This window comes from Leptodactylus fuscus, chromosome 2, assembly GCF_031893055.1.
Source record: "Leptodactylus fuscus isolate aLepFus1 chromosome 2, aLepFus1.hap2, whole genome shotgun sequence".
Classification (NCBI taxonomy): domain Eukaryota; kingdom Metazoa; phylum Chordata; class Amphibia; order Anura; family Leptodactylidae; genus Leptodactylus; species Leptodactylus fuscus.
The window spans coordinates 219,675,538-219,690,333 of NC_134266.1; the positions used below are offsets into that span (position 1 = coordinate 219,675,538).

General features: G+C 41.7%; 1 protein-coding gene across 2 annotated transcripts; it reads left to right on the forward strand.

Annotated features, from left to right (window-relative positions):
* The first annotated feature begins 4,201 nt into the window (after nucleotides 1-4,201).
* On the forward strand, nucleotides 4,202-14,455 carry PMEL (premelanosome protein). 2 transcript variants are annotated; one of them, XM_075265643.1, is made up of 12 exons: nucleotides 4,202-4,358; nucleotides 8,817-8,948; nucleotides 9,084-9,230; nucleotides 9,398-9,538; nucleotides 9,652-9,813; nucleotides 9,939-10,323; nucleotides 11,063-11,457; nucleotides 12,012-12,164; nucleotides 12,244-12,337; nucleotides 12,588-12,793; nucleotides 13,482-13,569; nucleotides 14,133-14,455. In XM_075265643.1, the coding sequence occupies exons 1-12, from the start codon at nucleotides 4,295-4,297 to the stop codon at nucleotides 14,281-14,283; spliced, it is 2,118 nt and encodes a 705-aa protein (XP_075121744.1). In that variant the 5' UTR covers nucleotides 4,202-4,294; the 3' UTR covers nucleotides 14,284-14,455. The 2 variants fall into 2 exon arrangements, with proteins under 2 accessions (XP_075121744.1, XP_075121745.1); XM_075265644.1 differs by having other exon boundaries at nucleotides 4,216-4,358; nucleotides 9,939-10,316; nucleotides 11,053-11,457.
* The last annotated feature ends 341 nt before the right edge of the window (nucleotides 14,456-14,796 follow it).

Below are 14,796 nucleotides of genomic sequence, written 5' to 3' on the forward strand. Positions count from 1 at the left end.
GACATCAGCCACAGGCCTGAAGATGACATCAGACACCCAGGAGAGGTGAGTATAAATGTTTGTTATTATTACACACCTCTCCTGGGCAGGCTTCTATTGGAAAAGGGTGGGCACTCCAGAGGATACTCTGGTTCTCCAGTGGGCTAGTCTGAAACTCACTGCAAGACCCTCTCCATAAAATTATATCCCCAATCTAAGAAAATTGCAGTGTTTAGAATCACCAAGGAGTGAAAAAAATAAATAAATATATATATATATATATATATATATATATATATATATATATATTTTTGCAATCTAAGTGTACTTACATAGTAATTTGGAGAATACTTTCTTCTGTACGTGCATTATGCTAACCACTAAGAAAATCCTACATGTGAACACAATTTATATATAATAGTGAAATACAGATTACATTGTTTGCCCGACCGTATGCAAGATTCAATATTTGGATACTTATAGTGGCACAGAGTACTTCTGGAGATGGCCGTGCTGGTCTTGTGACTTGTATATTCATGTGACTATGTAAGCCTAAGACTTCCAGAGGAGTGGAATCAGCAAACTCTCTGACTAGTGGTGGTGTCATTTTATTTCTGTTAAAGATGGCTGCTTGCAATATCATATGTGACTGTAGGGGAATCATATATAAAGATATGTAGAAATCCCCTATGGGCAATGACTCAGTAGTAGTCCACCTTTGTGCCCTCCTGTGGTTAGTTATGTCTTTTGACCGTTCCTAATTAATTGTTCCCCATTTATCACCTGCACCTGGATGTCATTCTGAAGACCTAAGCACCTACAAGATACCCCTCATACCAGCATGGCTGTCTGCCAAAATTGCTGAACTGAGAGTGCTGTAGGGTTACTTCTCTAGTGATGTTCTAAAATGGTTTTCCAGCCTCACAGGATACAGGTTTTGGCATACTGCACTACCAAAACCCACTAGTCTTCATCCATATTTCTCAACAGTGTAGATGCTAGTAAGGGCATCAGCTTAGGGGAACCTCCTCTCGAAGGTGCAGTACCATAGCTTGTTCCAATTCACTATTTAAGTGGTTCTGGTCCCTTCCTCTGTAGGCTGATGCGCCATCACATTTGGGACTGTCACTTGCATTACAGTTTTCCAGCTCACCAGGCCATTTGGCTCTGTATCAACATGCAGACACTGACATGGAAGATCAACTTCGGTAATAGATTGGGTCTCAGTTTTTGTTTGACCAGATCGTACATTTATTGTGCCTGTGGATGGTGTCCCCTCAGCCATACCCAAGGCATCCACAACTCCTCATTTGCAGACATCAACATATTGAGTGGATACTACCCATTCCAACTGAACATCAAAATGAAAACCCTCCTTTTACTCATCAGGCAAGTATAGGAGTTGTAGCATGGTCCTGGTCATGCACTTGGAGGGTTTGATTCCCTTGGGGGTGATAAAAAGTGGATCTCGATTTCTTGATCTGGTACAACCAGCATAGCCTGTCAATCACTTTGCCTCTGAAGCAGACTCCCTGATCCTAATGTAAATGTGCTACACTCACCTATTTTCATGCATTTCGCATCTGCATGGATACTGCACCCAACCCCATTCAGGCTCCCATCATTCTGCAGCACAAGTGGTTTGGTATGCTTTCTGAAAAGGATCCCCTGATTTATTATAAGCTACTGCGGGACACTGGCATAAATTCTGCCAGACGCTGCACTTCATGAGGAGGCATGCATCTTATTGTACAGTCTTATATATAAAACATTTCCATAGTACATTGTGTATCTTTGGGCTCACTATGGCTAATGAAAGTGAATTTCATGTTGCGACTCTCAAGTTACCATGACCACAAGGATCACAAAAATTCCAAACTTATTAGGTTTGGAATTTTGCAATAAGCATGTTGAAGTTACAGACAGTACAATCACATTTACACTGCAATAATCATAGCCTGTGAAATTGGGCTCAATGACTGGTACTGCAGCCATAGTTCTTGTGTATTCCTAACCTAAGGCAAGTTGCGCACAACTGTGTGCTAGCGACCGGCAGTGAATGAATGTCACAGCCAGTGCACGGACAGCACATAGATGTTATCCATGTGACGCTTGTGCTTCCACGTCCTCATTCATTCAATGGATAGGAGCCATAGATGCCCAGCCGGATAGGATACTCCAGATAGGAGTAGGACCTGTCCTGAGTAGAGATGAGCGAGTACTGTTCGGATCAGCCGTTCCGAACAGCACGCTCCATAGAAATGAATGGATGCACCTGGTACTTCCGCTTTGATGGCCGCCGGCCGCTTAACCCCCCGCGTGCCGGCTACGTCCATTCATTTCTATGCGAGCGTGCTGTTCGGATCGCCTGATCCGAACAGTACTCGCTCATCTCTAGTCCTGAGCTTTGTGGCCCGGATTGTCAGTTCGCATACAGGACCATGTAATTCACGGTCATGTGTATGGCTCCACAGAAATGAATTAGTCAGTGTGCTAGCCAGGAAAAACCCAGATAACATACTGACCTAGCACGCAGTCATCTGCAAGGGGCTTAACTGCGATAGTTGTAATTGGGATTAGGGGGCCTTCAATTACTTTTCTGCAATAGTACTTGTGCAGTTACAATATCATGGTGTCATTTCATGTGGCTTCATAAAAATACATTACGGCTAAGGCCCCATGCTGAGGCAAAGCAGAATTTTTTTTGTTGCAGATTTTGCTTTGTTTTTGGTTTTTTTTTTTAACCCAAACCCAGGAATGGATTGAGCAGAAGGGAGGAGTATAAGAACTTCTTATATATTTCCCATTCCTCTAGTAGCCATTCTTTGGTTCAAACGCAGCAAAAACTGCAACATAAACACTGCTTTTCTGCGAAGTGGAGCCTCATATTACATGTGATATGGCAGAGCATCTTCCAGGCAATGTGTGATCATTGTGCATAGAGAGCCCTTGGAGAACAAGTTCTCAGCATATCTGTTGGCCACATAGGCATGCTTTGTGTTCCAATTCTGGTAAGTTTCCTGAAAGATAAAAAGAATGTAGCAGAGAGATTATACAGGCAGCATGTCACAGTTCAGAGGCATCAAAGGATCACATGACCGCGGTCAGGGCAAAAGTCTTTCATTAGAGGGTTAATGAGGTGTAAATCAGCAGGTAAAGCAGGACCGAGCTTAAGGGGCCTCGACATAAGTGAGAAGCTCACACCGGCTTGTTGTGGTTTAGCGAACAGGTAAGTGTATGAGCATTGGGGTGCAGATGTGGTTGGTGATTCCTGAAATGTATTTAGGTGGTGCAATGATGTTTTTTATTTCTAATATTTGGGATGTCTAGTCTAAAGTGTTTGCTGAAATTGTGAAAGGCATATACGTCTCTTTGCCTGGTCAGATCTATTCTTTGTTTTATAGGACTTCTAAAGGTCAGAAGTTCCAATGCTTTGTAAGGCCTGATTCACATCTGAGTTCGGAGAGTCCGTTCCCCTCTCTGCATGAAAAATGTGGAGACAAAACACTGCAAGCAGCACTTTTCTCTCTGCATGTTTCATGCGGAAACCACATGGACCCATTTTAGTCTATGGGGTCCACGGGTTTCCTTAGGGTCAGTGTACACGGAGTTTTGTGGCACTGATTTTGACGCCTCAAATTCAGCCACAAAAAAAGCCTCCCAATAGAGCAGTCAGATCCAGGATGTCTAATAGGGCCATTTCCACTTGTTATTCCCAAAAGTACAAGGGTGTTCCTTTAGTAAATGGGCCCCTTGTGTATTACCTGATGGTGCATAGACTGCAAGCTGGTATGAAAGTTCTCAGGACTATTCAGTAAGTGGCCATACGTGCCAGGTCCCTGTACCTGCTAGAAACCTTGTTTTTCCAGGCAGTGGCAGTAGGAATCCATGGAACAGACTGGTGAATCCTTGTATAAGCCAGTTACCAGTGTATGGCATGGCCATGTATAGAGTTTTAGATAAATATGTGACTATATTCCCACTGTAAAGCCTCTGAAATACTAAAGCGGGCAGATAACGTAAGAAACGGCCTAGTTATATAACCTACAGGGGAATCCAGTAACCACAATTATCACTTTATATAAGACCTCTGAAGGAGATCACATGAAATACCTTGCCTGAGGTCTATAAGATTGACCAGTGTGGGCAGGGAGGCTTGTGAGATGAACAGGAATGTATTAATCCATGTAGTCATGTGGAGGAGGTATGAATATGCTAATGAACTATTGCTGGGTATTTTAATAGGAAACTCCCCTGTCTGAACTCCTTCCACTGTACTGGAGTCCTGTCTTGGAGGAAGAAGGTAACAGAAGACATGGGTAGTATTTGGCAGCTGATTTTCCTATGGTTGCTGTGTGCTGGGATAGAGGCTCAGAACGGTGAGTACTGACACTCTTCTGCATCTCTGCTGACAGAGCTTGATGTCCTTAAGTCAGGAGCTTCTGCAGCTTAATCTTTATACCCTTTAGGGTACTGACTAAGGCCGTGTTCACATTAGCATCAAGAACAACCTAGTTACCCACATCCTGTAGTTAGAAATGTTCTGGATGAGGTTGTCTACATGTCGTCTGAATACTCACGATATAACCCTAAGGGTGCATGCACACTGAGTAACGCCGGGCGTGTATGAGAGCCGTACACGCCGGCATTACAGCAGACTGCCGAACACTTCCCATTCACTTCAATGAGAGCGCTCGTAACAGCGGCGTTTACGAGCGCTCCCATTGAAGTGAATGGGAAGTGTTCGGCAGCCCTGCTGTAACGCCGGCGTGTACGGCTCTCATACACGCCCGGCGTTACGTAGTGTGCATGCACCCTAATACCACCAGTCCTCCTCACAGCTAGGTCTATGGCTGATCTTCATCGCTGCAATATCTTGTTGCCTATACCTTGTGGGGTTGAAAGAGAGTAATTCTGTGACATTATACTATTATCCAGCAATACTGACTGTGTGTAAAATCTATATTTATGTTCAATACTCTGACGAGTTGTATCATGGACATTGGGGGTGTCTCTTACAACTTTTTCTCCTCTTTCTTTCTCTTGCTGTGATGAGTTTAGTGCAGTATTTGAGCATGTGCTGCCATAACGCTCATTCTAAGGAACTGACGGATATAGCTGAGCTCAGTGCTCGACTTTCCATAAACTGAATGGATCGTTGGGGCACATGCTCAGTCATTGCTCCATGCAAACTACTCCTAGCAGCAATAGGAACTGGGGGTCCCCGGTCTGGGATCAGTGACTCTGAGTAGTTGGACCCCCACTGTTCTAGAACCTGCCTGTCCTGTGGACAAGTGATAAATGCTTCAAGCTAGAAACATACCTCCAACTATAAAACCACTTCTTATAGATGAATGATACACCTGAATATACAACTTTGTAATGGTGTTTAAGAAACCATTTTTTTCCTCCTTCAGACTGAGGCCGCACGTTGCCGAAACAGCTTTTTTTGTTGCAGATTTTGTTGCATTTTTTGAGCCCAAACCATGATAGGATAGAGCAGAAGGGAAAAGTCTAAGTACTTTTTATATACTTCCCATTCCTTTTCTAGCCATTCTTGGCTTTGGCTCAAAAGAGGCAGAAAAATCTGCAACAAAAAAAAGGTGCGGTTCTGCAATGTGGGGACTCAATTTGTTTTCAGTGAGTCTATATCTGTACCCAGCTTGCACCCTCTATAGAGGGGGAGAACTAACTTATTGCTTCATTGTTCAGTAATATAACAAAAAAAGGACATGATATATGTGGGAACTAGGAACCAGTGTCTTTAATGCATTGTATAATCCCAACTAAATGACAACCCAATATCAGAATCGCACTTCGTATACCAAACACTAGATTAGAATACAGGAAGAAAAAAGGAGGGAAGTACTCAACATATATAATAAAATGAAAAAAATCATTATTGAATACAACAATGAGGGGACACATACAGGTAGATAAAATCAGCCATATACAGAACCTTGGACATAAATAAAGTATGTACTCCATAGAGCAACATCACATCCGAGGATCAAGGTAAGGCTACGTTCCCACAGAGTAACACGCCGTGCATTCAGACTTGTATACACGTGTCAGAGTGTGAGTGCTCAAAACAGATCCCATTCACTTCAATGTGTGCCGGCTCACACACGCTACACATTGAAATCAATGGGTTAAAAAGCCTTCCATTGATTTCAATGTGTAGCGCCTGTATGCCGGCACACATTGAAGTGAATGGGATCTGTTTTGAGCGCTCATACTCTGACATGTGTATACATGTCTGAATGTGTGGCGCGTTACTCCGTGGGAACGGAGCCTTAGTGTACTCCAAGGTAAAAACAACATCACATCTAAGCACCAAGGTAAGTGTAATAATAATAATTAATAATTAATAATAAATACATAAATATAAAGGCACAACGATATATCTAAATAGTGCTGGTGTAATAAAAGTGTGTTTGCAAAAAAATGAAATAAAAAATTCCAGCATGCCATATATATAAAATGTAACTTTTACTTATCAGATTAAAAAAACATCCAATTCCTCTCCCCCCTACCTCTCACGTACCTTAACCGCCCCAACATCACATATTTGCCCGACCAAGTGAACACTATACTGCCACGGCAGCTGCAGACTCCGAACCCGCTCACATACTACACATTAGTCTGTATGAATGTGATGTTGTTATATTATGTTGCTATGTTGTTATCTTTATAGCTATCTCTAGCCCACATTGTTTATCAACCTGATGTACCCCTACCCTTTTCTTTTTTCTGTACCGCCATAAACATTTGGAAAATCAATAAAACTTGTTGAATTAAAAAAAACAAACATCCAATTGACGAGGGTCCAAGACATAATGCAACCAGATGTACAGCTATACATTTGACTTTAGTATGTCTTGGATCCTCGTCATTTAGATGTTTTTTTTTCAATCTGATGAAGTAAAAGTTACATTATATATATATATATATATATATATATATATATATATATAGCATGCTGGAATTTTTTTATTTAATTTTTCGCATTGTATCAAGCCCCTTAGCAGTCCAGAGTGTTTTTTTTCCGTGCAGCCCATTGTTCATGCTCTGCATACTAGATTGAATATTTGCTTTATAGTTGGTTGACCGATATTACTTGTTGTCTCCTTTTTTCTTGTTGCATTCTATTCATTGTTCAGTAGTAGCTTTAATGAATATGCAGCAGTGTTATTAATGGAGAAAAAAAAAACTATTTCTCTATTTACTTGGACTACTCGCATGTGAAAAGTTGTCTTATTGGAGAGATGTTTCTGTATGATGTGTTCAATGCGGGAATGGTTATGTATGTAAACCTGCCTGTATAAGATGTCTGGCTCATTTATTCTTCTTAGAGGTAACGTCTCAATAAGGAGTTGTTGTTCTCACTTTGCATGGGTTTCCTCCTGAACTCTATACTGATGGGGAATTTATTTATAACTCTCAAATAGGGCATACAATGTCTGTTCAGTGATGTGCAATATGTTGGTTGTTATACAAAGTAAGAGAAACAAATAAAGCAACTAACCCTTGGTTCACATTTGCGTTGGTAATCTGTTCGGGGAGTCCGCATGGGACCCCCCCCCCCTTCCGAACAGAATACCAAACACATTGGCAAGCTGTGTGCAGTGAAAACACACAAACCCTATAGATTATAATGGAGTCAGTGTGCTTTCACTGCACACCGCTTGCCAGTGCATTCGGTAGTTCGTTCAGGGGTCCCCATGCAGACTCCCCGAACGGATTACCAAACACAGATGTGAAGCAAGAGTCAGGCTGAGTCTACATCTGCAAAGTTAGTCTAGTTACTGTGGAATAAAAACACACCTGGGTAAGGCTCCACATTGTCTTAACATAGGGCCTGAGCCTCATGGTGGACATCGTATTGACCTACTGCTACTCTTGACATTAAAAAGTTAGTCATCTATTCCAAGGGTGGGGAAGAAAAATGCTGGTGAGTATCTCGGCCATTTGCCTGTCAGATGCCCTGGTATCTCTATAGGCAGAGGATGGCGCACCACTGTAATTGTTGCTTAGGGTTTTTATTCTTCAGATGCTCTTTTTAGAAATCAAGAGTCTAATTTTTGAAGGGGCATTTCTGACTTTCTATTGGGTCCTGTTGTTGCTATATTTGCCCCTGGAGCTGTAATGTTCGCTTAAGTATTAATCCCTGGCTTCTTCCTGCCATCTGTTGGCTTGACTTTCACTTCTGGGGTTTTGACCCATTTGTAAGCTTGTAATACCCTCTAACTAAGGGGTATGTCTGTCTAAATGCAAATTAAACTCAAATGCTCAAAATAATCTTCTATAAAATCCTTCAAGATCTTCTAATGAACTTACATCACTTAAGGTCTTAAGATGTCGCAGTACCAGTTGCCATCTGTGATATAAATGTATAAACTTCAGTTCTAAAGGATTTTTGCACTTCGGTTACTATAATGGGTGGCATTTGAACAGGACTATGAACCATGTTCCCATAAAGCCCCAGGTTAGACACCTCAGCTGAGAGTCACATGTAGGATTCCAAGAAGGATTGAATTCCCATGTGACCCATCACTGCCTAGAGCCCCTCAGCACGACTCCAGATCATGCATCACATGCTGATACAAAGGGGCTCTACTAAGCCAAGAAGTTTGCTTGAATGAGGGGGTCATAAGACAGAGTAACCTCTGCATCAAACGTAATGGTTAGTCCCTACCTCATGTGACTTGTAACACTTTGCTGATATGGAAAGGACGTCATATTTCTTACGGTGGTATTTGGCACATACATGGGGCAGTTTAGTCCCTTATCTAGGTGTTGCGATAATCTTAAGTCTTTCAACTCTTCTGTTGTAGGATCCCGCAATAGAATACAGCAGAGTACTTCAGAAGTGCATGGAAAGAAACGTCTGCCCTTCAAGTCATGGAACAGCCAAATGTACCCTGTCTGGAAAGGAAGTGACTCTCAGAAGAGGGACTGTTGGAAAGGTCAGAAAACTCAGCTTTCTCAGTTTGTGACTTCAAAGAACAGAAGCATTTGTAGTGTTACTATGCATAACAAAGTCTATAATATGGGATAACTGACTATGCTTGTGTTACAATATCTTACCACTTGCCACTCAGGAGGCCAGGTGACTTTCAGTATCCAAAATGATGCCCCGACATTGACTGGTGCCAGGACGACCTTCTTCATCCAGCTGAACTTCCCACATAACCAGACAGTGTTGCCTGATGGACAGGTTGTGTGGAGCCAAAACTACACAAGCAATAGTAAGTAGTGCTTAACGTTACTGAAGAGCTGCAATGTTATGTACTAAACTGCTAAACTGCTGTCACATCAAGTGCACTTAAACTTACGGATGATATTTTAGTACATTGCTGTGGGTTCTGTCAAGCCCCCTACTTTAACGTTTGTTTGTTTTCCTTCCTTCACATAGGTACTTGGGTATCAGCCGGTGAACCAGTCTACCCTGACGAGTCAGCCGAAGGTTCAAAGTGCACCTTTCCAGATGGCCGTCCATTCCCACGTGATGCTGAGAAGAAACGCAGCAAATTTGTCTACGTGTGGCAAGCATGGGGTTGGTTTCTTTTGTCTACGTGTGGCAAGCATGGGGTTGGTTTCTTTAACAAGGGGTAAAAACAGTCTGTGAAAAATTGGCATATAAATAATTGGTGCTGTGGTTCTTCCTAGGAAAGTACTGGCAGGTGGTGGATGGTCCTTCTTCCAATCTAACAGTGGAGACTGATGGTATACCACTTGGCTCCTACACAATGGACGTTGTTGTGTACCATTACCGAGGGCGACAGAAATTCATCCCCATTGGCAGCACATCCTCTCAATTTGCTATAACTGGTATGAAATTTATCCCCTATTTAGTGGGTGGCAACAATGGCCATTTTTGTATGGCTTTCTGCCCAAGGCTTGTGATGTCTTCCCTTTCCTGTTTCTAATATAAACATTAACGTTGTATGTTATAGATCAGATACCGGTTTCTGTGTCCATATCGCAAGTTCTTGATCTGGACCAGGACGACAGGCGCTTCATCCAGAACAGAGCAGTGTCCTTCTCTGTAGCAGTTCACGACCCAAGTGGCTATCTTCAGGCATCAGACATATCTTTCTCCTGGGACTTTGGAGATGAGAGTGGTACACTTATAACTCGGAATACAGGTGTTACTCATACATATATTTCTCCTGGTGTTGTCAAGGCAAAGGTGGTTGTTCAAGCTGCCATTCCAATCTCTCCATGTGGTAGCGCTGCTCCTGACGTAACAACCGCACAGGGTGAAGTGACTACAGATCTACCAGCAGAACCTACAACTGGAGCTGCTACAACAAATGGTGGACAATTGACTGGTATGTTGTGACCAGCTCTTTACTGCTTTTTATATAGGTATTTACATTGAAATCTGCATTAAAAAATATCTTTCCTAATATCAAGGCTGTCTACAGTAGTGCTTCTAAAAACAAGGTTCACCATTGTAGCGGTTGGCAACTTTCAGACTAATGTTTGTAAAAGTTGTACAGTTTTCAATATACTTTCTGTAACAATTCCTTGTCTTTCTAGATCTCAGCTTGCTGTAACCCATTCTGTTTAATCCCAGTGGATAAAATCAGTCCATGGTTATGTGATATACGGTCCATGGTCATGTGATATGCAGTCCATGGTTGATTAGGTCCCTCTCTTCTGCATGGCTTGTTATAGTCACAACACGGTAATGCCTGGCAATGAGTTGTGCACCTGTGTCCATCACATGACCATGGACTGTATATCACATGACCATGGACTGTATATCACATGATCGTGAACTGATTTTAATCCACTGGGAGTAAACAGAGTGAGTGACAGAAAGCAGAAATCTAGAAAACTGAGAGGAATTGATACAGAGAGTATATTGGAAAATTGTACAACTTTTACAAACTCATTGGTCTCAATATTGGTCTGAAAGTGGACAACCTTTTAAATAAGGGGTGGGGCTTAGGGCCAATCCTATAACTTATAATAACAGGAGGACAGTAGCTTACAAATGGCAGGAGACTAGTTTCTAGGCAAGCCTTTCTATAAAAATGTATCTTTCTTTTTCTTATCCAGTGGTTCCCAGTGGTACGGCACCTCCTGTCCCAAGTAACTCAACACTGTCGCTTGATGTAGAAGATGATCTGTCTGTAACTGAGACTTCCATTAGTGAAAATGATGCGACTCCTGAATCTTTGGAACCAGGTACAGATGAAACGATTTTACCAACTGTTCAGGAAGAGGAAACTTCACAAGTGGTTGTAGCTGAAGGTGAAGATGTGGTAACAGAGGCTTTGCCTGCGACTGATGGCTTGCCTGCTACCCAGGAAGTCCTTCCAAGTGGTACAGCAGTAGTCCTAACAGAAGCTGTCCCTAGTCAGGCTGAAGAAACTGGAACACCGCTTGCTGAGGACATTGAGGAAAATACTACACCAAGTGCTGAGGTTGGAGAAAACTCCTCTACGCTAGCACCAGCAGAAGGTATGTACCTGAAAAGTTGTGCATTTATATGGCTTATTGTGTGAAGTAATTCCTTAATGTTTAATAACTGCTTGTGAAGGTGATGTCATAAATTAATACATTCCAGAGTATACATAACAGTTTGTATTATGGGCAGCCCGGTTCTCATCGATGCTGTGCAGGCTGGGTGTGATATAGGGAGGAATTATAAGGCTTGTACTAGACTTTGTTTATTTGTATAGCACCAACACACTGTGCAGTGCTTTACAGACTTTATGTCATAGTCCTGTCTCTATTCATATATAACTTGATATAGCCGGGATAGCTAGATATAGGGTGACTTATGACTGGAGCAAATTCTCCATTGAATCTCCATCCAAATAGACCCATTTTTATACTGTTTATTTTAAGCCTCGATATTCAACCACCTCCTCGTCTTGCGCGCGAACACACAAATATATATAAATTTTAGAACACCCCTTTTAACCAGCATTACAGGGTTGCAGTAAGGATAATGGCTTTTCTGTTAACAAAGGTGGAAACTGTTTGCCCAACAGAAATCCTTCTCTCTGCAGGAACTGACTGGGCTGCAGCAAGTGAAGCTGTACCAGTGACAGAAGCTAATGGAGAAGTCTTAATACTTGCCAAGCGTCAGGCTCCAGAGGGACCACTTGTTGGGTGCCTGCTGTACAGATATGGAACATTTGCCAGTGACCTGGAAATTGTCTGTAAGTATCTAGTATGTAAGAGGCATGTGGCGCCATCCACTGCACCCAACTAACCTGCTTCGCATTTTTACTCTTGCAGCTGGTATTGAAAGTGTACAGATTGTGCAAGTGGAGCCAATAGTGGCTGCTGGCCTTGAGAATACTGTGGATCTCACGGTTACTTGCCAAGGGAGGTAAGTGTATGCAGCCTTAACGGCTAGTTCTCAGACTTGGTTGGGGGTCTAGGTGCTCAGCAGAAAAGTTTTACATTTGGAGAAACTTCTAGTCATACCACAGCATCTGATAACTTGTGAGGCATCACAAGTTATGTCTCTAGATTGTATTGGTTTCAGACTTTAGTTCACTTTCCATGGTGTGAAAATTACTACATTGCTACTGATGTGTTTAAGAACTTTTTACCATGGGTCTGATTCTTTATTACAGTGTACCAAGACAAGTTTGTACTGTCATTTCTGACCCAGACTGTGAGAATCCACAGCAGACAGTCTGTAACCCAGTGGAGCCTTCATCTGACTGCCAGCTAGTATTGCGCCAGGTCTTCAATGATTCTGGGGTCTACTGTGTTAATGTGTCCCTGACTGATGACGTAAGCTTGGCTGTTGCTAGTGCCCAAGTTAGTGTATCATCGGGTAAGTTATTACAATTCAAGTCAGAATGTGCTGACATAACTTGACCTTGTGTTTGCAGGCACATGAGGGTTTTATTAAGGATATCTGTAAGAAAATAAACTTTTTTTTCCATACTTTGGGGCCATTCTTCTGTAAAAGCGGTTACTCTGAGCACGGTGTGTTATGGAGGCAGCATATGTAACACTGCTTTGCATCTACCTCAGTTGCTATTCTATAGATCATTACAATGATTCTACAAGACAATTCAGACCCCATTATCCCCAGGCTTCTGTAAATACTTGCTGAGACATCTATTACTCATTTGGTTAACCCTTCATCCAGGTCTCCACAAAGACATACTGTATGTAAACTAGATCTCACAAGAGGCCAAAAGCTGACTATTGTGACATTGAAAAGCTAACCTAGAAGTCAAGACCCTTCAAAAGGCCTAGAAACATGATTTGGTAGATCAGCCAAACCACAGTAACAAACTATTAGTAGATGTAATGTAATTTCTATAAGATAATAAGCTTGTGATTCTTAGTTATAAATCTTGAGTGTTCACATAATGTCTCTTCATTGTAAAAACCATACCAATATATCTTGGCTAAATAAAAAGCTGCAGTACATATGGGGTAGATTGGTGACACGTGTATTATATGGGTTTGCTATTTCTATATCTGATTTCTGTATTTCCATATACTTTTAGGTGCAGCATCTTCTGTCAGTGGAATTGCAGTCACGGTTGGTGTCCTCTTGGTTGCTCTGGCTGTAGCTACTGTAGCTTACACATACAGGTGAGAGGATGTGTATGTCAATTGGGAGGGGTTTGGTCTTGTGACCTGTCTGAATGACTTGCAGAGAAATTGTGTAATCTGCCAGACAGTTAGTGAATACCCCTACTTTGGTATGTCTTTATGCACAGCCAAATTACACTGTACAAAATTTGGCATATTGGGCACTTACAAAGATCTTAGACTGGGTTTCAAGTCTCTAGGACTTACTGATATAAACATTTTCGCAAAAACGAATAACTGCACTGCCTATCACATCAAGGACCTGCCTCCACATCACATGATCTGAATTATCTAGTAGAAGCTCATTTCCCTCACTTTTAATTACCTCACTGACCTACACATTATCAGGATTTTTTTCTATTGTGGATTACTTTTTTTGTTCAGGGGGTCCCCAAGTGGACCATTGAACATAAACCCGAACGCAGATCTGAACCTAGTGATAGCTTATACTGGTACAGTAGGTGGATCTCATTGGAACTATACTGAACATCTTTACTCACTCTTGAAGATTCTTAAAATGTGTAAAAGTATGCATTTATTTGACTTTTTCACTTTACTCTTAGACACCTGAAGACTTACACACCTCTCAGAACAGAAAACTCCTCCATCAACTGGTTCCCCGATCGACCATCTCTTCGCCTCTTTTTTCAGAATGCCCTTGGACGCTCCATGAGTGGGGAAAATAGTCCCCTCCTAAATAGTCGAATGGTTTGATACAAAAAGCTCAGTTCCAGAAAGCTGTACAGAGAATTGAGGTTATTAAAATAAGACTTTTTAAATGTGACTGTAAATGTTTCCCCATGTGAGGTCCAATGCAATTCAAGTCAAATGTGAGATTACATGCATTTCATTAAGGCTGTAATTGTTCTGCCAATAAATTGTATTAAAACCACAACTGTGTTGGTTTTTTTTCTCTCCTCTCCATGGTATAGAATACAGTTTTTATTAGGGAAGGAGAAAACTAATCTCTCTCAACAAATGTGGTGGAATCTGTTTGGACCTCTGCAATGTAATTATGTTCGATCTCCCTCAACCAAAAAGAAACTCCTAACCAGTACACCTCTATGTCCACAAAATAAGAGATGGCACCCACAATATACTAAATTAGTAGTAGGAAGATTGCAGCATGACAAATTGTGTTGACACAAAGTGCAGACCCAGATGTGTATGGATAACTAGCGAGATTGGGAGAAACTCAAACTATTTACCAAGATTGTAAATATATCA